The 20,968-nt window shown below is 35.2% G+C and overlaps 1 protein-coding gene across 1 annotated transcript in view; it reads left to right on the plus strand.

The window, feature by feature from the left end:
* The window catches only part of LOC149788589 (uncharacterized), a 177,003-nt gene extending 156,243 nt beyond the window's left edge, over window positions 1-20,760 (plus strand). Inside the window, exons 19-21 of the mRNA XM_089973529.1 lie at window positions 5,092-5,238; window positions 5,968-6,067; window positions 13,175-20,760. Of these exons, the coding sequence (XP_089829655.1) occupies window positions 5,092-5,238; window positions 5,968-6,067; window positions 13,175-13,330 (403 nt within the window). The 3' untranslated portion in view covers window positions 13,331-20,760. The remainder of the gene's footprint in view (window positions 1-5,091; window positions 5,239-5,967; window positions 6,068-13,174) is intronic.
* The last annotated feature ends 208 nt before the right edge of the window (window positions 20,761-20,968 follow it).

Consider the following 20,968-nt stretch of genomic DNA (forward strand, 5'->3'; position numbering starts at 1 on the left):
ACACCTTGCAAATCTTACATGTTATTAAAGTCTCTATGGTAACTGAAACCTCAGAAAAAATATGACTGCTCTACCTACTAATCTGCATATCTATTTCTTATTCAGTTTATTACCTGATAATAATACCTTAGATGTGCTACCAATACCTTGCAAACCATGGGAGCTAAATACTGTCTGGCCACATGTAGTGATTGGACAGAGTGATTTCCTCTTGATATAGGAATGATACCAAATATTATGGATACATCAGTTACTACTTACACTGTACCAAATAGCTTGCTATCTCCTGTTAAGATACCTCACAAACCACATTCACCAATGTTGGAAGATGTTTAATTTTAGAGAAAGTTAAAGTTTTTGCTTCTTAGGGAATTATATTCTATCTGTATATTTCAAACTTTTTCTTGCTGCATTCTTTTGGAGTCAAAATTGTTCTCTCTATTGTTACCAACAGGGGATAAAAAAAATTGGAAGTACAGAATATGTACAAATGGAATTTTTTTATTCATGATATGTTTGTGCAGAATTCAAAAATGAACTCACCTTTATGATATCTTTTCAAATAAGTTAATCACATGCACTGTCCACCATTTTAATATTGGTCTTGGTCACTATTGTAAACTCCTTACCTCCTGGTCATTTCAAGCTGAAATTTGCATATTTCTTCTTTATGGTATTTGCATATTTCTTCTTTATGGTAACAAAGAAATGTTTTGTGATCATTCAGCTCTAATAAAAATATCACTTTTTCATTGTTTTGAGTACTGCCTTTTTATGTCTTTTTTTAATCACCCTGCCATCATTTTTGCATGAAATACCATAAAGACTTTATTAAAGTATATCTTGCTCTTAAAACTAATACTACATAATCATTAATATGTTCTTGTACATATAATTATGTCAATCTGAAATAACAATTCCGTAAATAACAATTGCCACTTTAGAATTTAATTATGATAAGATAGCTTTGGTCAGTTTTCATATCTTTAAAATTAATGACAAAAAACAAATGAACAGAAAAATATCTTACTTGAAATACTTCCACAGCAGTACAAAGGATATCAGATATATTGAAAACCTTTGTTGCAAATTCTTCATTCACTTTTTCATATTGTACAGGTTTTCCACTAATTTATTTTTACAGTAAATCTTCAGTTCTATGGTGTAAGTTGTGTATGTTGCAACGTTAAATTTTGGACGTCAAAAATGTTTGATATTTTCTTACTAATTCTGACCAGTATCATACAGTTCATGAAGTAGTGTTAAATTGTGAAACCTGAGAGAGAGAGAGCAAGAGAGAAGGAACTGGCACTTGAGTTGTCACAAAATATTTACGATTATTTTATGTTTGTTTTTTATATTGGCAATATTCCAAATAGATTGATATTCACAACAAATGCCATGAATTGGTTTCTTTTCTTCAAAATAATTTAAAATTTTGTCTCATGCGGCCTGCCAAGCAGTATCATGTGGCCCACAAAATGATTGGCATCAGAAAGTGTCATGAGAGAAGACAAAGGTGTTGCAGCCCTTGGGCCATCGAAAATGCCCTCATGCGGCTCTCATGGTGGATTGAGTTTGAGACCCCTGACTAAACATGTAAATTTTAAACTACATAGGCCTAGCAATGCCTGTAGATATCACCCATCATTTGTAAATATGAAGTCCGAGTTTGACCATGAAAATATGCTACACACAAAAAAATTTACCAAAAGTTTGTAATACATTAAGTATAATGAATGATAACACATTTGAATAAGCTGATTTCTTGGTATAAATGTAAACTTTGTTATAAAATGAAGTTTTTTGTGTTTTTTAACTTAATTTATACCATGTTATTGTCATTGTTGCCAGGTTTTCAATACAGAAGCTACTTTACATTCCTTAAGGGAACAGAAATGGTTTTATAGGTTAAGGGAATGTAACTCCCTCCACATCTTAACTATTGTCCTAAAGTTTTATTATTGGGTAATGTATTTGAAAAAGAAACCAATTTGTCTGGTAAGCTGTTTCCTTGATAATATTTACCACAGGCATGTGGAACTTTCTCCAGGGCACAAGCCAGATATTTAAGCCACACCATATGGTGTAAATATAACTGGATAAAACCAGGTTCCAGTCCGGATGCAGCCCACGGGTCATAGGTTGTACATGCCTAACTTAACCAATCATAATACTAATGCACCCTCCCAGCTTCCCCTCATTTACATCCTACTAATACCCTGCTCCAGTAGTACACACAGGATTTGGCACCAATCTATGTATCAGAGGAAGATCAGTGTCTGATTACTGCCACATGTCACCAGACAACATTTACCTCTGTAGCCATTGATATTTACCTGTGAGTAATGGATTTGCGAGTTAGTGGTAGTACTCTTTAGGTGTTATGATCAGGTATCATAAAAAAACATATTTTACTAGAAAAACAGGTTTCTTTAAACTGGCATTTTGTGGTTTTGAAAACGTTTTCAGCGATTGGAACAAAATTCATAAATATATTGTGAAAATTTCATAAATAGCTGAATAGAATTGACCCAGTTATAGAGAGTTGATCTTAGTACATATTCTATAAAAAAATGTCTTTACCCTCCTCTGTTAGGCAGATTTCCTCCAGCCAGCAGTGATTTACTCGCATCTTTCTATTTAGTGATCCATTGGAATCTTGGTTATGCAACAGTGGGGTGATAGATACCACCTCAGGATAGTGGGCTAGTTTAGAAACTCGAGCAGCTTATATGGAGTTTCATTTATGCAACAGTGGGGTGATAGATACCAGCTCCGTCTATTGAGTCAGTTTGGAGGATGGAACAGCTTATATGGAATCTTAGTTATGCAACAGTTGAGTTACAGGTGCCACCTCCGGTCAGTGAGTCAATTTAGAGCAGGGTTTTCAGACATGTGGCCAGTGGGCTTTATGCAGCCTGCCAAGCCATATCCTGTGGCCCGCTAAATGGCATCACAAGGTGTCACAAGATAACAGAGTTGATGCAGCCCATGGGCCGTCAAAAACGCACTCATGCAGCCCTCAGGGTGGTTAGAGTTTGAGATCCCAGATTTAGAGGATTGAGACAATAGCAGAATATCCATCTGTTTAGCCATGCTTTATTAATTATATGTCAATATTTAAGTATAACACGAGTTAAATGTAACATTTACTAAACACTATTGGTGAATAAGTAGCAGGTGTGGGAAAATGTGACTTCCCAAACCCATCTTTGCAAATAGACAAAAACTCATCTTTCTGTTCTGCATCATGTAGACAAAGGGCAGTAACTCTTGTCCATTACCTTCCCTTGCCACCCCTAGCTGTTGCCAGTGTTTAAGCTTCTCTTCTGACAAAACATTGTACAGAAGAAGCCTTCCGTTAGATCCAAGTCTTTATGATATTCAAACCATCCATGAACAATTTTGGATTTACTTGGAATAATTTTCATTCTTAAATAGGTGATGAACATTATTTTTAATTGGTAGATATTTTGTAAAATTTATCACTTGATCAGTTTTAGACTGCATGATACAATACATTATAATTGACACAAATTGACTTTCAAGTGTTCCCATGTGCTGTCATTAGTTTGCCTACTCTGTTTATAACCAGGGTTATTAGCTTATTTATTTAGTGAATTATTAGTGTACTGATTTGTTAATTTATCTAGTGTTGTTTTTAATAAATCATTTCGGAAACATGCAGTAAATGCAAGAAATTCAAAGCAAGAGAAAACACTCACCCACTCACACAAGTTCTTACTGGCTTGTACCTCTTACTCAGGTCCTAATCATAGAGTCCATTCGGATCCTAATCATAGAGTCCATTCAGGTCCTAGTCATATCGTCCATTCAGGTCCTAATCATATCGTCCATTCAGGTCCTAGTCATAGAGTCCATTCAGGTCCTAGTCATAGAGTCCATTCAGGTCCTAGTCATAGAGTCCATTCAGGTCCTAATCATAGAGTCCATTCAGGTCCTAGTCATAAAGTCCATTTCCAACAAGACATGGATTTCAATGAGAGTTTTTGCAAATCTACAGGTCACTCAGTGCATCAGCTGATTTGATCCTGCTGTATTATATGCACCCATTATTACAGGTGACTTGTTGGTCAGTGGTGCTCCATTATTACAGGTGACTTGTTGGTCAGTGATGCTTCATTATTACAGGTGACTTGCTGGTCAGTGATGCTCCATTATTACAGGTGACTTGCTGGTCAGTGGTGCTCCATTATTACAGGTGACATGCAGGTCAATGGTGCTCCATTATTACAGGTGACTTGCTGGTCAATGGTGCTCCATTATTACAGGTGACTTGCTGGTCAATGGTACTCCATTATTACAGGTGACTTGTTGGTCAATGGTACTCCATTATTACAGGTGACTTGCTGGTCATTGGTGCTCCTTTTCCAGTTTACTCAACCAGAAGGTCTGTATCATGAATGAAGTATGATTATTTCTGTGTTAGTGGCACACCCCAACCAGAAATTCAGTATGTAGAGATGCCAGTGGATATGGTTGGGGAGCCCACTTGTTGCTGGTCTTCGATAAGGTCAGTGACAAATGGGGACCAGGGGAATGGCCTCTTCACGCCTTCTAGAAATGAAAATTATCATAAATGCTTTGGAAGGACAGAGTCTGCAGGAAGTCAGTCCTAATTCTATCCGACAACTCCACAGAGCTGACTTACCTCCTCAGCAAGGAGGGCATCAAATCACTTGACCTGTGTATGGTGGTTTGACAGTTTCTTCACCCATGTTACCAGCTTAAAATTGACATGCAAATCAGATACATTCTTGGCAGACTCAGTGTTCTGGCCAAAGTTCTGTCCTGACAGAGCCACATTGTCCATATGGAATGGTCCCTTAATACACAAGTGTTTCAGCAGATTTGTGCTCTTTCTGGGTGTTTGATGATTTACCTGTTTGCAACAAGCTGGAACCACAAGTGCCCACATTGGACTCGCCAGCTATAGATTAAAAAGACAAATACTTGTCATTTATTAGGGCTTGGTTCAAGAGGCAATGGGCTCATATACTAATTTTGATATGATTGGGTAAGTATTCTCTAGTAGAAATAGAATTTACTATAAATTTTGTTTTCCAGGAGTGTTACTCATGACTACAGTTGTTTTAAGAGTACAGAGGGACTCTTCAACACAGACCTGTGGGGGATAGACTACCCAAGTATTCAGAGGCTTGTCTTCCAAGCCATACAGGCCTGTCCCATGGACAGCAGGAAACATATGTACAGGTAAGGGGGGCAAGGTTACAAGCTAATAGACATGCTTATCTCAAATGGCAGGTGTACTCCAAATGAAAAACCAATATTATTATTAATGTGCTTGTTATTCCTTAATTCAGAAAAGTTGGGGGATTTTGCCTTCACCTTATTCGGTTGAGGGATATCTAGCATATTTCTTAGTCTATCTATACATGCATAATATATGCCCTGCTATTAATTTTGTAACTTAATAGATTTAATCCAGAACTTGGTGTGTGGCTTAAAATCAACAAAACCTTGGTCAGAATTTTTTTCAATCCAAATTTTGCAGATTCAAGCCTCTGACATAAAAATTGAATTGAATAAAGATTGATTAAAAAATGACACCAAAACATGTACCCATGGCATTCGGCCACGTTTTTATTCTTTGTTACAGCTGTGTTTAAAGTATGCAAACATACTTAAACAAAACATTGTTTTCACTCATTTTAAGACCAGATTTGCATTTCTGACAAGAGAAAGGAGGGATACTACAATCTTAGAAGATGTTGTACACTTAAATTTGAAACATTTTAGATTTGCATAATTTTGTATGTATTTATTTACCCATATCAACTGCATGTTTTGTCACTAAGAATCTTCATTACATTTACTTTGTAATAATTTTGTCAAATATTTGCAAGATACACTTCTACTAAATAGGCACAAAGATTAATTATTTCTCGTCTCAGGATAATTTAATATGAAAACTACTTGCAGGTCTATTTATCTGAGTGGTGGGGTGACTATGCTGCCAGGGTTTGCAGAGAGACTGCAAAGTGAACTCAAGAAGCTTGCACCACCATCAGTGGTTGTGGAGGTAATATCCTGAGTGATGAGTATGAGTAATGTTGCTTATGAACTCTCTGACCATGTGCCACTGTCTTATGTTCTCTCTGACCATGTGCCACTGTCTTATGATCTCTCTGACCATGTGCCACTGTCTTATGATCTCTCTGACCATGTGCCACTGTCTTATAAACTCTCTGACCATGTGCCACTGTCTTATGATCTCTCTGACCATGTACCACTGTCTTTTGATCTCTCTGACCATGTGCCACTATCTTATGATCTCTCTAACCATGTGCCACTGTCTTATGAACTCTCTGACCACGTGATCCTGTCTTATAAACTCTCTGACCATGTGCCACTATCTTATGATCTCTCTGACCATGTGCGACTGTCTTATGATCTCTCTGACCATGTGCCACTATCTTATGATCTCTCTGACCACGTGCCACTATCTTATGTTCTCTCTGACCATGTGCCACTATCTTATGATCTCTCTGACCATGTGCCACTATCTTATGATCTCTCTGTCCATGTGCCAATGTCTTTTGATCTCTCTAACCATTTGCCACTGTCTTATGAACTTTCTATCCATGTGCCACTGTCTTATGAACTCTCTGACCATGTGCCATTGTCTTATGAACTCTCTATCCATGTGCCACTGTCTTATGAACTCTCTATCCATGTGCCACTGTCTTATGAACTCTCTGACCATGTGCCATTGTCTTATGAACTCTCTATCCATGTGCCACTGTCTTATGAACTCTCTATCCATGTGCCACTATCTTATGAACTCTCTGACCATGTGCCACTGTCTTATGAACTCTCTATCCATGTCATAGAATGACATCAGTACATGCATGTGATGGAATGATATCAATACATGCATGTGATATAATGATATCAGTACATGCATGTGACAGAATGATGTCAGTACATGCATGTGATGGAATGATATCAATACATGCATGTGACAGAATGATGTCAGTACATGCATGTGATATAATGATATCAGTACATGCATGTGATATAATGATATCAGTACATGCATGTGATAGAATAATATCAGTACATGCATGTGACAGAATGATTTCAGTACATGCATGTGACAGAATGATTTCAGTACATACATGTGACAGAATGATATCAATACATGCATGTGACAGAATGATATCAGTACATGCATGTGATATAATGATATCAGTACATGCATGTGACAATGATTTCAGTACATGCATGTGCACAAACAAAAGTAAATAACAGAAACTTAGATTTCATAGTCCAGTTATTAAGTGATGTGCATTTAATTACATTTTTCTGAACCTAATGCATGTTCAGCTATAAAAATGGCATGGGTATAGACTGTACTACTCCCCATGGCCAAAGTAAGCCATGGCATGGGTATAGACTGTACTACTCCCCATGGCCAAAGTAAGCCATGGCATGGGTATAGACTGTACTACTCCCCATGGCCAATGTAAACCATGGCATGGGTATAGACTGTACTACTCCCCATGGCCAAAGTAAGCCATGGCATGGGTATAGACTGTACTACTCCCCATGGCCAATGTAAGCCATGGCATGGGTATAGACTGTACTACTCCCCATGGCCAAAGTAAGCCATGGCATGGGTATAGACTGTACTACTCCCCATGGCCAATGTAATCCATGGCATGGGTATAGACTGTACTACTCCCCATGGCCAATGTAATCTGTGGCATGGGTATAGACTGTACTACTCCCCATGGCCAGTGTAAGCCAGAGTGACTCATATTTCATGCTCCAGTGATTTCATTTAGTTTTTGCCTTACCTCCATTTCTTGTCACTGTTGTATATAGAATTCTGAAACTTGATGGGTGTATTCATCTTTAAGGGTACTGCTTGCCATGGGTCAAAATTGTCACAATGAGCTATATGTATCATGCTTCAGTGATTACATTAGGCTTTCACATTTAACTCCATTTCTTGCAGTGTTATATGTTCAATAATGAAACTTGATTGGTGTATTACTCTTGGAGGGTAGTACCCACCATGGGTCAAAGTAAGTCACAGTGGCCTACATTTTACACTCCAATAATTATGTTTAGTTTTTGCATTTTGTTCTGTTCTTCTCAAATTGTTTTATGTACATCTTGGAATTTCTCAGATTGACTACTTTGCATACTTAAATAAGCACATTAATTTCCTTCTTGCCTGCTAAGCACAGCAAAACATGAATCACTTTTCTGACACTTGTCCATAGTTTTCTATTTATTTCAGTTTCTCTTCCACTTCTATTTTCAACATGATGGGTGTCATCCATCTTGGAGGGTATTACTCACTGCTAGCAAGTTGGGCATAATGATCTACTTTTCACATCCAGTTTGCTGTCAAATGTTCACATTTAATTCCATTTCTTTGGGACTATTGAATCATGCTAATTGATCAGTATATTCATCTAGGATGGTACTACCCAAAGTTTTTGACAGTGTTCTAGATTTCACACTCCATTTGTTTATATTTTGTATTAAATGTTTGCAATTAGTTCAGTATGTTTTATGTATATTGAACGGCATTACTGACCATGGGTAAAAATATAGGCCACAGTGATACACTTTTCATGCTGTAGTGATTCATCATGACTTTTAGTTTTTAGATTATGCCACAGCTGGGCAAGTGAGACATTATTCTGTAGAATTCTTATTTTCTTTTAGATTTAGTAAGATTGAAGGCATTGAAAGTTATCTTACCAAGAACACTGATGCACATGCCATTTTAGGAAATGACCTACTAAAGCACATTCCATATTATAAAATTACCAACAACACTAATGCACATGCCATTTAAGGAAATAACCTAGAACACTAACGCACATCCCATATTATAAATTACCAACAACACTAAAGCACATGCCATTTAAGAAAATGACCTACTAAAGCACATCCCATATTATAAAATTACCAACAACACTAAAGCACATCCCATATTATAAAATTACCAACAACACTAATGCACATGCCATTTAAGGAAATGACCTATCAATTGCACATCCCATATTATAAAATTACCAATAACACTAATGCACATGCCGTTTAAGGAAATGACCTAGAACACTAAAGCACATCCCATATTATAAAATTACCAAGAACACTAATGATTTTATATATCATGTTGGATCATTCAAATTAACCATTTTACATGGTTGTGTAAATTGCAAATAAATAACTATATGTTGTATCCTAAATCATTTAAAAACAACTGGATTCGTCAGACATGGAAGAGAGGGAGATGAGGTATTACTAATAGTGGGAAAATTGTCTTCCTGCTTGGAAGTATCATGTCTGCTTCTAGCTTGTATAGGAAGTATCACATGACTGCTTCTAGCTTGTATAGTTGGTATCACATGTCTGCTTCTAGGTTGTATAGGAAGTATCCCATGTCTGCTTCTAGCTTTTATAGGTAGTATCACATGTCTAGTCTTTATATGAAATATTACATGTCTAGCTTGTATAGGAAGTATCACATGTCTAGCCTTTATATGAAATATTACATGTCTAGCTTGTATAGGAAGTATTACACGCCTGCTTCTAGCTTGTATAGTAAGTATCACATGTCTAGTGTGTATAGGAAATATCACATGTCTAGCTTGTATAGGAAGTATCACATGTCTGCTTCTAGCTTGTATAGTAAGTATCACATGCTTGCTTCTAGCTTGTATAGGAAATATCACATGTCTGCTTCTAGCTTGTATAGGAAGTATCACATGTCTAGCTTGAATGGGAAGTATCACATGCCTGCTTCTAGCTTGTATAGTAAGTATCACATGTCTGCTTCTAGCTTGTATAGAAAGTATCATATATCTAGCTTGTAATGGAAGTATCATATATCTAGCATGTATAGGAAGTATCACATGTCTAGCTTGTATAGGAAGTATCACATGTCTGCTTCTAGCTTGTATGGGAACTATCACATGCCTGCTTCTAGCTTGTATGGGAAATATCACATGTCTGCTTCTAGCTTGTATAGGAAGTATTATATATCTAGCTTGTATAGGAAGTATCGCATGTCTAGCTTGTATGGGAAATATCACATGTCTGCTTCTAGTTTGCATAGGAAGTGTCACATGTCTGCTTCTAGCTTGTATAGGAAGTATTATATATCTAGCTTGTATAGGAAGTATCGCATGTCTAGCTTGTATGGGAAGTATCACATGCCTGCTTCTAGCTTGTATAGTAAGTATCACATGTCTGCTTCTAGCTTGTATAGGAAGTATCATATCTAGCTTGTATAGGAAGTATCGCATGTCTAGCTTGTATGGGAAGTATCACATGCCTGCTTCTAGCTTTTATAGGAAGTATCACATGTCTGCTTCTAGCTTTTATAGGAAGTATCACATGTCTGCTTCTAGCTTGTATAGGAAGTATCACATGTCTGCTTCTAGGCTGTATAGGAAGTGTCACAAGCCTGCTTCTAGCTTTTGTAGTAAGTATCACATGTCTGGCTTGTATAGTAAGTATCACATGTCTAGCTTGCATGGGAAGTATTGCATGTCTGCTTCTAGCTTGTATAGTAAGTATCACATGCCTGCGTCTAGCTTGTATAGTTGGTATAACATGTCTTCTTCTAGGTTGTATTGGAAGTATCACATGTCTGCTTCTAGGCTGTATGGGAAGTATCACATGTTTGCTTCTAGGTTGTATAGGAAATATCACATGCCAGCTTCTAGCTTGCATAGGAAGTATCACATGCCTGCTTCTAGGTTGTATAGAAAGTATTACATGTCTGCTTTTAGCTTGTTAAAGAAGTATCACATCTCTGCTTCTAGGTTGTATAGGAAGTATCACATGTCTGCTTCTAGCTTGTATAGGACATATCACATGCCTGCTTCTAGGTTGTACATAAAGTATCACATGTCTGCTTTTGGCTTGTTAAGGAAGTATCACATGCCTGCTTCAAGGTTGTATAGGAAGTATGACATGCCTGCTTCTAGGTTGTATAGGAAGTATCACATGCCTGCTTCTAGCTTGTTTAGGAAGTATCTCATGCCTGCTTCTAGCTAGTATAGGAAGTATCACATGTCTGCTTCTAGTTTTTATAGGGAGTATCACATGCCTGCTTCTAGTTAGTTTAGGAAGTATCACATGTCTGCTTCTAGCTTGTATAGGAAGTATCACATGTCTGCTTCTAGCTTGTATAGTAAGTATCACATGCCTGCTTCTAGCTTTTAGAGGAAGTATCACATGTCTGCTTCTAGCTTGTTTAGTTAGTATCACATGTCTAACTTGTATAGGAAGTATCACATGTCTGCTTCTAGCTTGTATAGTAAGTATCACATGCCTGCTTCTAGCTTTTATAGGAAGTATCACATGTCTGCTTCTAGCTTGTTTAGAAAGTATCACATGTCTAGCTTGTATAGGAGGTATCACATGTCTGCTTCTAGCTTGTATAGTAAGTATCACATGCCTGCTTCTAGCTTTTATAGGAAGTATCACATGTCTGCTTCTAGCTTGTATAGTTAGTATCACATGTCTGCTTCTAGCTTTTTAGGAAGTATTACATGTCTAGCTTGTATAGGAAGTATCACATGTCTGCTTCTAGCTTTTATAGGAAGTATCACATGTCTGCTTCTAGCTTGTATAGTTAGTATCACATGTCTGCTTCTAGCTTGTTTAGGAAGTATCACATGTCTGCTTCTAGTTTAGGCAGTATCACATGTCTAGCTTGTATAGGAAGTATCACATGTCTGCTTCTAGCTTGTATAGGAAGTATCACATGTCTGCTTCTAGTTTGTTTAGGAAGTATCACATGTCTAGCTTTTATAGGAAGTATCCCATGTCTGATTCTAGCTTGTATACAACATTAATATTACAAGAGAAAGTTGATCATTTGAAACTGGTTATGTTTAATATGGGTATTTTCAAAACACATAGCGTTATGTGCACAATGAGTACTCTCTGGATGTACTGGTTGCTATTATTAAAGTACAAGATACATGGTACATGTAGGCATTCAACAGATACATGGTACATGTAGGCATTGAACAGATACATGGTACATTTAGGCATTCAACAGATACATGGTACATGTAGGCATTCAACATATACTTGGTACATGTAGGCATCCAACAGATACATGGTACATGTAGGCATTGAACAGATACATGGTACATTTAGGCATTCAACAGATACATGGTACATGTAGGCATTCAACAGATACTTGGTACATGTAGGCATCCAACAGATACATGGTACATTTAGGCATTCAACAGATACTTGGTACATGTAGGCATTCAACAGATACTTGGTACATGTAGGCATCCAACAGATACATGGTACATGTAGGCATTCAACAGATACATGGTACATGTAGGCATTCAACAGATACATGGTACATGTAGGCATTCAACGGATACATGGTACATGTAGGCATCCAACAGATACATGGTACATGTAGGCAGTCAACAGATACATGGTACATGTAGGTATTCAACATATACATGGTACATGTAGGCATCCAACAGATACATGGTACATGTAGGCATTCAGCACTTACTAATTCAGTAATGCATGTAATTTTTTAGAATTTGATTCTACATACCTTTAAGTGGCAACTAGTCACTTCACTTCATTTGTATTCATATACATCTATATTCCTTTGGAAGGTCATTATTTAGGTCAAAATTATAGTTAAAGTTTGTAGACATTTTTAGACGAAATGAACCTGTAGGTGTGACCCAGTACAATCTGGATTGAATGTCCCATGCTGTTCATATTGATAAGTAAATTTGTACTACCCTCAGTCGTGACAATTCCACTTGACATGCTCTTATTTTGACCCAAGTTTAGTACATGGTCACCATTGTAAAAGTCTATAGCGATACATAATTTTTGTCTAGAATTTTTTTTGATGACAGTTAAGGTGCAGAGCATTCATTAATAAGGATTGAATAGACTTTGGTTAAACAAAATTAGTTTTAAATTTTAAAACAATAATTTATATTTAATTTGAAATGAGTAAATGTACATGACCCATGTGACTTGTACTATAATAGTAGAAAGCGGTCTTCAGATTACTGTAGGTGTAGCTCTAGGCTGGCTTATTGACAGATTTTACTCTTACACTTTCAGCATAAACAAAATTATATCATTCATTTTGCAGGTGCATGCGTCACCCCAGCGTTACCATTCTGCCTACATTGGTGCATGTGCCTTGGCAGGGATGGATATATTTGAAAAGAGTTGTATATCGGCAGAGGAATGGAGGCAGATGGGAATCAAAGCCTTCAAGAAGTGGAACACAAATTCAAGTTCATAAAGAAACATAGTAGTGTAATTGGTGTACTTATTTAATGTACAGGACTTGCCATGATATTTGTTCATAAACAAAATGTTTATCTTTTTTGGGTTTACTCCACATTGTCAGGTGCTAGCACAATATTCTTTTTTATGTGTAACCTGTCTTAGTAATACTATTATATTGTCCTCATTTATACCACATTGCCAGCATAGCAAATATAGTAATTTATACCACATTGCCAGCATAGCAAATAGAGTAATTTATACCACATTGCCAGCATAGTAAATATAGTAATGTATACCACATTGCCAAAAATGTCATAGTGAATATAGTCATTATTGTGTATATTTTACAGATTTCAGGTATTAAACATTAGTTTTTGTAAATCCTTTAAAAAAATCCAATTATAAAATATTTAAATGCTAGTTTATTAGCCGTGAAGTACCTTTATAAAGATTATAACAGTATAATTCATATTGTTTACCATACTTGTAACAGTATGATTCATATTGTTTACCATACTTGTAACTGTAGAATTCATATTGTTTGACTTGCAATATAATTCATATCATTTACCTTACTTCTAATAGTAGAATTCATATTGTTTACCTTACTTGTAACAGTAGAATTCATATTGTTTACCTTACTTGTAACAGTAGAATTCATATTGTTTACCATACTTGTATTGGTAGAATTCATGTTGTTTACCACACTTGTAACAGTAGAATTCATATTGTTTACCATACTTGTAATAGTAGAATTCATGTTGTTTGACATGTATATAATTCATATTGTTTACCATACTTGTTATAGTAGAATTCATATCATTGACCATACTTTTAATAGTAGAATTCATATTGTTTTACCATGATACTTGTAATGGTAGAATTTGTGTTGTTTAGCATACTTGTTATAGTAGAATTCATATTGTTTGCCATATGTGTAATAGTAGAATTCATATTGTTTGCCTTACTTGTAATAGTAGTATTCATATTGTTTGCCATACATATCATTCATATCATTTACCATACTTGTAGTAGTACAATTCACATTGTTTACCTTGTAATCATGCAATTCATATCATTTACCATACTTGTAATAGTACAATTCATGTTGTTTGCTATACTTGTAATAACACACTTCATAATTTTTGCCATACTAGTAATAGTACAATTCATAGTATTTGTCATACTTGTAAATGACTGCATCTTTGTGTTGTTATTGCTGTTTTGAGATTTAATGCCATTTCTCAGTGCAAGATAGGCTATATATGGTAGCCAGTATAAGGGAGAACCCAGGAAAACCACAGTACAAACCACTGACCAACATAAAGCTACTGGCAGCTTTCTCACATATCAACTTTGGCCGAGCCTGAGGCTCAAACCCCCATGGACAGAGGTGAGATGGCAGTGATCGGTAAAGGCAAGTTTTTTAGACCACTTAGCCACCCAAGGCACCAGCTTTTATTTATACTTCCGATGTTGTTGGCATTAATATATCATTATATTACAGCATGGAAGATTTAAAAACCCCATGCTGAGGTTTATTTCTGTCACATGCCTGTGGTTATATTTTATGTAAATATGTTATCATGGTTTCTTTCTCTCACTTGCAGATAAATGTATTATGTTATCATGTTGTTGTAACATAGTTTTAAGATTTTTACAGATGATAAAAGCTCCTGTTGATATCAGCATTCCATACTCAAAAGCTAAAAGCATGGATATATTGTACTCCATGCTACACAATGCTGGTTCCACTACTCTATATTGAATAAGGCTGGATACACTGCACTCTATATTGAATAAGGCTGGATACACTGCACTCTATACTGAATAAGGCTGGATACACTCTATACTGAATAAGGCTAGATACACTGCACTCTGTATTGCATAAGGCTGGATACACTGTATTCAATACTGCGTAAGGCTGGATTCTTTTATTCTCTGAGGCCAAAATGGGTGTTTTCCATGTCATTTATTCATAATAATGTTTTACTGTTGTGAGGGACCACTGTGTTTTTTTTTGCACAGACCCAGATCTGTCCAGTTTGTTAGGAGAAATCATAAACCCTAATCTGCAGTCACATTAGGGCAGAACAGGGTCTGTGTTGTTTGCTGTTGGATTTGACTGATAAGCAATTATATACAGTATATCAACTGCCTACCCAGCAACATACTCGTATAGGGGTAATAATGGCTATTTGCTATTTTTCTGTTGCATTGTACTATTTGCTATTTTGTCTGTTGGATTGTACTATTTTTATTTTGTCTGTTGCATTGTACTATTTGCTATTTTGTCAGTTGCATTGTACTATTTGCTATTTTGTATGTTGCACTGTACTATTTACTATTTTGTCAGTTGCACTGTACTGTTTGCTATTTTGTCAGTTGCATTGTACTATATACTGCTTTGTCAGTTGCACTATGGTATTTGAATATTTTGTATAAATGTTTTATTAATGTGAGAGATTCTTGAAACATTTTTAAAATGTTATGATAACACTTGTCTAATATTTTTCATATTCATTTTCTGTATTTCTATATCTCAAATGCTGAAACAATAAATCCTCTTTTCTAGTATTAAAATCTATATTATTACTCATTTATTAAAGTCACTGTCTATATACTTTTGTCGTTAATGTGTCTAGAATCATAATCTGGCCTTTTACAAATTCAAACATAAATAAATTTTTATTAATTGAGAAAATGTATTTTGTTCTCACTGTTTTGCAAATCCATGGTTGTGAATACAGTCAACAAATTGTTGAAACCAAATATTATGTAGTCTTTCATTTCTTATAGCTCTAAGCTTTAATTTATCTACATATTGTTAGTTGTTTTTGTCTTGCTATTTGACAATATATGTTTATATCATTAGATTGTGAGGGTTAATACCAGTCTGTTTTCTTTGCATCAGGTAATATGCCAAAATTAGCTTGGAAGAAATATAGATAAGTTACAGGTGTACATTCCAGCTTGAGAGAAAGCATAAAATTCCACTAGTATATCAAGAGATCATAATATGGTGTTGGGGGAACATGGGTATTAGGTTAATGATGTAATCTGTTATCATAATCTGGGATTGGGGGAACCATTATATGGCGTAAATAGTGTAATCTATTGTGTGCACGTTTTTTCAGGCACTTGCTTTACTACTATTTCTCCACATCCACAGGCTTTGTTTAATATATGATTTGTTTATTATTTAAAGAAGTATTCTATACTTTAACATTTCTTTTATTCTCTGGGGCTAAATGGGTGTTTTCCATGTCATTTATTCATAATACAGTAATGTTTTACTGTTGTGAGGGACCACTGTGTTTATTTTTTTGGTAGATTCTATTTTTGTTTCTGTATGTGTGCTCATACATCGTTAAAATGTGTATCTTGAGGGTGAAGGCTGGCATTTTGTTTGCTAATATTTCCTTCCCATTTATAACACGCTTTTGTGTGTTCACAGGCCAGTGTATGATTCCAGGTGTCATTTATAACAAGCCAGTGTATGATCCCAGGAATCATTTATAACATGTCAGCATATGATTCCAGGAATCATTTATAACATGTCAGCATATGATTCCAGGAATCATTTATAACATGCTGGCATATGATTCCAGGAATCATTTATAACATGCCAGTGTATGATCCCAGGAATCATTTATAACATGTCATTATATGATTCCAGGTATTGGTGATAGCTGTCAGTGTATGATTCCAGGTGTCATTTATAAGATGCCAGTGTGTGATTCCAGGTGTCATTTATAACATGACAGTGTATGATCCCAGGAACCATTTAAAACACAGTGTTTGAACCGTGGCATCATTGAGCAGACTTGCAGAGATCATGATAACTTTACAGTTTAACAAAATTTTACCACAATTTAAAGTACAGTCATGAAAACATGGGATTGACCTGACTGTGACACTAAGAGATTGGCATTCAACCATAATTGTATTTTCCATTCATTATCTTCTGTAAAATGTATTATTAGGTAGTGGAGTAAGTCAATGTTTCCCTAATTTCCTAAGTAGATCAAAGTTGCAATATTTCCTTAGTTTACTCATGTAGATCAAAGATGACTATGGTGTAAAAAGTTTAATATTTGCTGATTATGGTTCTGGCACTGTGTCACAGTGGATTGGTAAAGATGGGTACTCACGCTGTTGGAAAATGACGAAGTTCGATGTTTTAAATTTGGAATTTGCTCTTGATCAAACTGTCAGTATTATTGAAGTTCACTGGTTTCCAGTACTAGTGAGGTTCATTGATTTTTGTCAGATTTTCTGTACTTTTGAGGTTCATTGGTTTGAGTCAAACTTTCAGTGCTATTGAAGTTCATTGGTTTCTATCATATTTTCAGTGCTGTTGAATTTCATTGGTTTCTATCAAACTTTTAATACTATTGAAGTTCATTGGTTACAGTCAAACTTTCCATTCTGTTGAGGTTCCTTGTTTCATTCGAACTTTCCATACTATTGAGGATCATTGGTTTTGATCAAATTTTTAGTACTATCTATATATATTTAGTCCTACCTGGAATTCAAAAATACATCTTTCTTCTACAGTTATTTTCTTGATACTGAAATACTTTCAAGGCATTCCATGGCATAAATACTTGCAAGGCGATCCATGGCATAAATTCAAGGCATTCCATGGCATAAATACTTTCAAGGCATTCCATGGCATAAATACTTTAAAGGCATTCCATGGCATAAATTAATCATACTTTATCTAAATAGATTATGACCTTTGGAGTAGTTTGACCTAATTGTTTAAAGAATTGTTGTCATTACTCACTTGTAATACATACAGCTTGAATGTACTTGTAAGGTGAATTTGTAACTGTATGCTACAAATACAAGCCATGATATTCTCACTGTATTGTTCTTATTTGAAAACACAACCAATGATCTACTCAGTTTATCATACTTACTTTGATAACACAACCCATGATATTCTCAATGTATAGTACTTACTTTGATAACATAACCCATGATATTCTCAATGTATAGTACTTACTTTGATAACACAACCCATGATATTCTCAATGTATAGTACTTACTTTGATAACACAACCCATGATATTCTCAATGTATAGTACTTACTTTGATAACACAACCCATGATATTCTCAGTGTATAGTACTTACTTTGATAACACAACCCATGATATTCTCAATGTATAGTACTTTGATAACACAACCCATGATATTCTCAATGTATAGTACTTTGATAACACAACCCACGATAGTCTCAATGTATAGTACTTACTTTTATAAAACAACCCATGATCTTCTCAGTGTATAGTGCTTACATTGATAACACAACCCATGATATTCTCAGTGTATAGTACTTACTTTGATAACACAACCCATATTTTCCTGTTAGTATCAAGACTTTCTTATCTGCTTCTGCTTTGAAAAATCTAATTTTAGCTTTAATCTTCTCTTGTCATATTCATAACCTATAACCCGTTAAGTTTCACTTTCAGAACAACTAAAATATTGTAATATGCAAGGGTTAGTGATTGCTTTGAAAGTCCTCAAACACAAGTTCCCAATGCTTGACTACAGTGAAACCCTGCTCTGGCATGTTTCTTTATAGCATGAATTTGGATATAACACGATTGTGGCATGGCTCCCAAAAATTTGTACATTCATTCTTGATTATTTTTTTTACTTTTCAAAGTACAAGAAGTAATGTGAAAAGATTTCACTATCTTTTTGGGGAAGAGATCATATTTGAATTTGATCATACAGTGGCATATGTGATTTTATAATAATATCAACAATAGATGTAAAGAAGTGCAAAGTTTTGTGCTAAAATTAATGAGTTTGATCAAATAATTTGGCAAAATGTGATGTTTTCTTGAAATTGCCTTATGACTGAATCTTACTGATAGGAATAAAGATGTTGACAGTTTGTATTTGTGAATATTCATTTCAGATGTGTCAGTGGTTGATCACTGCCCTTTCAACTTATCTTAATTTTGAAAGACGTCAGCTATTTAAAATGCTAATTAGTGTTAATCTTTTTATGAACAATAAAGCCAGCAAGTCTTCTCTGGTTATCTTCAATGCACAGTTTTTGCACAAAGGAAAGAAAAGATTCTCGTCCAAATTTATAAATAAAATAATTTCAGTAATTGCTATCATCAAAGTTAATCCCTCTACTAAACGTTGTTCAGACTATGGGACAATGATTAATTTTAAAAAAAGAAACAGAAACAAAAATGAGAAAGCCATCAACACATACACAGGACTTTGTGGTTTACTTATTTGTCATGCAGTCAGTTTACCAGTGAATATTATTCTTCATTTCCTTTAATAATGACCCAATAGTTCCTTAACATCTATTCTTGCTGTATTGGTTCAAACAATTAAGGGTCAGTGTTAATTAGTGGCTATTTACAACGGATAACAGGATTCAGAAATGTGAAGCTTTTACTGTTTAAGCTTGAAACTTCAAGCTGGACTAAGTCCAGATTTTTAAAAAATACAATTGGATTTAGTGTCAACAAGTCAAGTAAACTTTGCTTGGTCTAATAATGTTTCTTACCTAATTTATGTCAATAAATTTAACAATCTTTCTAAGGGATACAAAAAATTATCAATGTCTGCTAAATAATTTTTCAAACAAACCTGCTGAAACAAGTATATGGACTGAATTGTCAGCAGTTTTGGTCATTGTGATTTGTCACACACATGGAAAACACCCCCTTCATCTCAAACCCCATTTTGTTTCTAGCTTTAAATGTTGCATATACACAGGAAACTGACCTGCCAGGTTAATACTGATTGGAACAAAACCATTTAAGTTGTAGGGTTGGAGGGATTTGTTAATTTAATCAAACATTCTACTCTTTGCTTTTTGTTTTGCAGTGAATTTTTTTCCATTAATATTAGGTTTACTTTCTCTCTGTTCTTTTCAGAATGACTAAACATTTTTTAAGGAACTCACACAGTTGAATGGTTTACTCCTAAACTGAGTTCAGACAGTTACATATTCACACACCTGTTGAATTCTCATAACAGGAGCTTTATGATGTCAATACCTTTGACCTGTCAGTGAATTTTCAGCTAAGTGCATGTGCTTTTTAAGTCTGAATACATGTTTCTTCTTAGAACCTCTCAATGTCTGAAATATGCCCGTTATTGTTGGTCAGAAATCAGACCCTTTGGACACATTCAACAAATATGAATGTTGAGGAAAAAAATTACCCATTTCATACGTTTGTGTGAAAGTATTTAGCAAGAAATTAGATGTCTGGATTCAAACAGACAATTGTTTTTTTTTAAATATTGTTTTAGAAATTATGCTACATTGTGCACATTTTTGATGGAATTACTATTATGGATAAAGACAGATTCGACTGGTGAGTAAATGTACTCTACTATTTGCATTTGTGTTGCAGATTTTGTATGCATGAAAATAAATATTAAACATGTAATTACTGTTTTAAGTGTTATTTGTTTAATCTGGAACAAGCTGATAGCTGCTTCAGTGAGTTCACATTATTATACCCACTTCTATCCCCTTCATAGTGGTTTGAAGGGGGGGAGAGTAATGTATCAATTTCTTAAGCTAACTGTTGGTTATAACAGTTCAGTACATAGCACAGTAATGTTTTATGGACCCGACAATCATGTTATCACAGG

This window comes from Sinohyriopsis cumingii, chromosome 11 (genome assembly GCF_028554795.1).
Source record: "Sinohyriopsis cumingii isolate HCF-2022 chromosome 11, ASM2855479v2, whole genome shotgun sequence".
NCBI lineage: Eukaryota > Metazoa > Mollusca > Bivalvia > Unionida > Unionidae > Sinohyriopsis > Sinohyriopsis cumingii.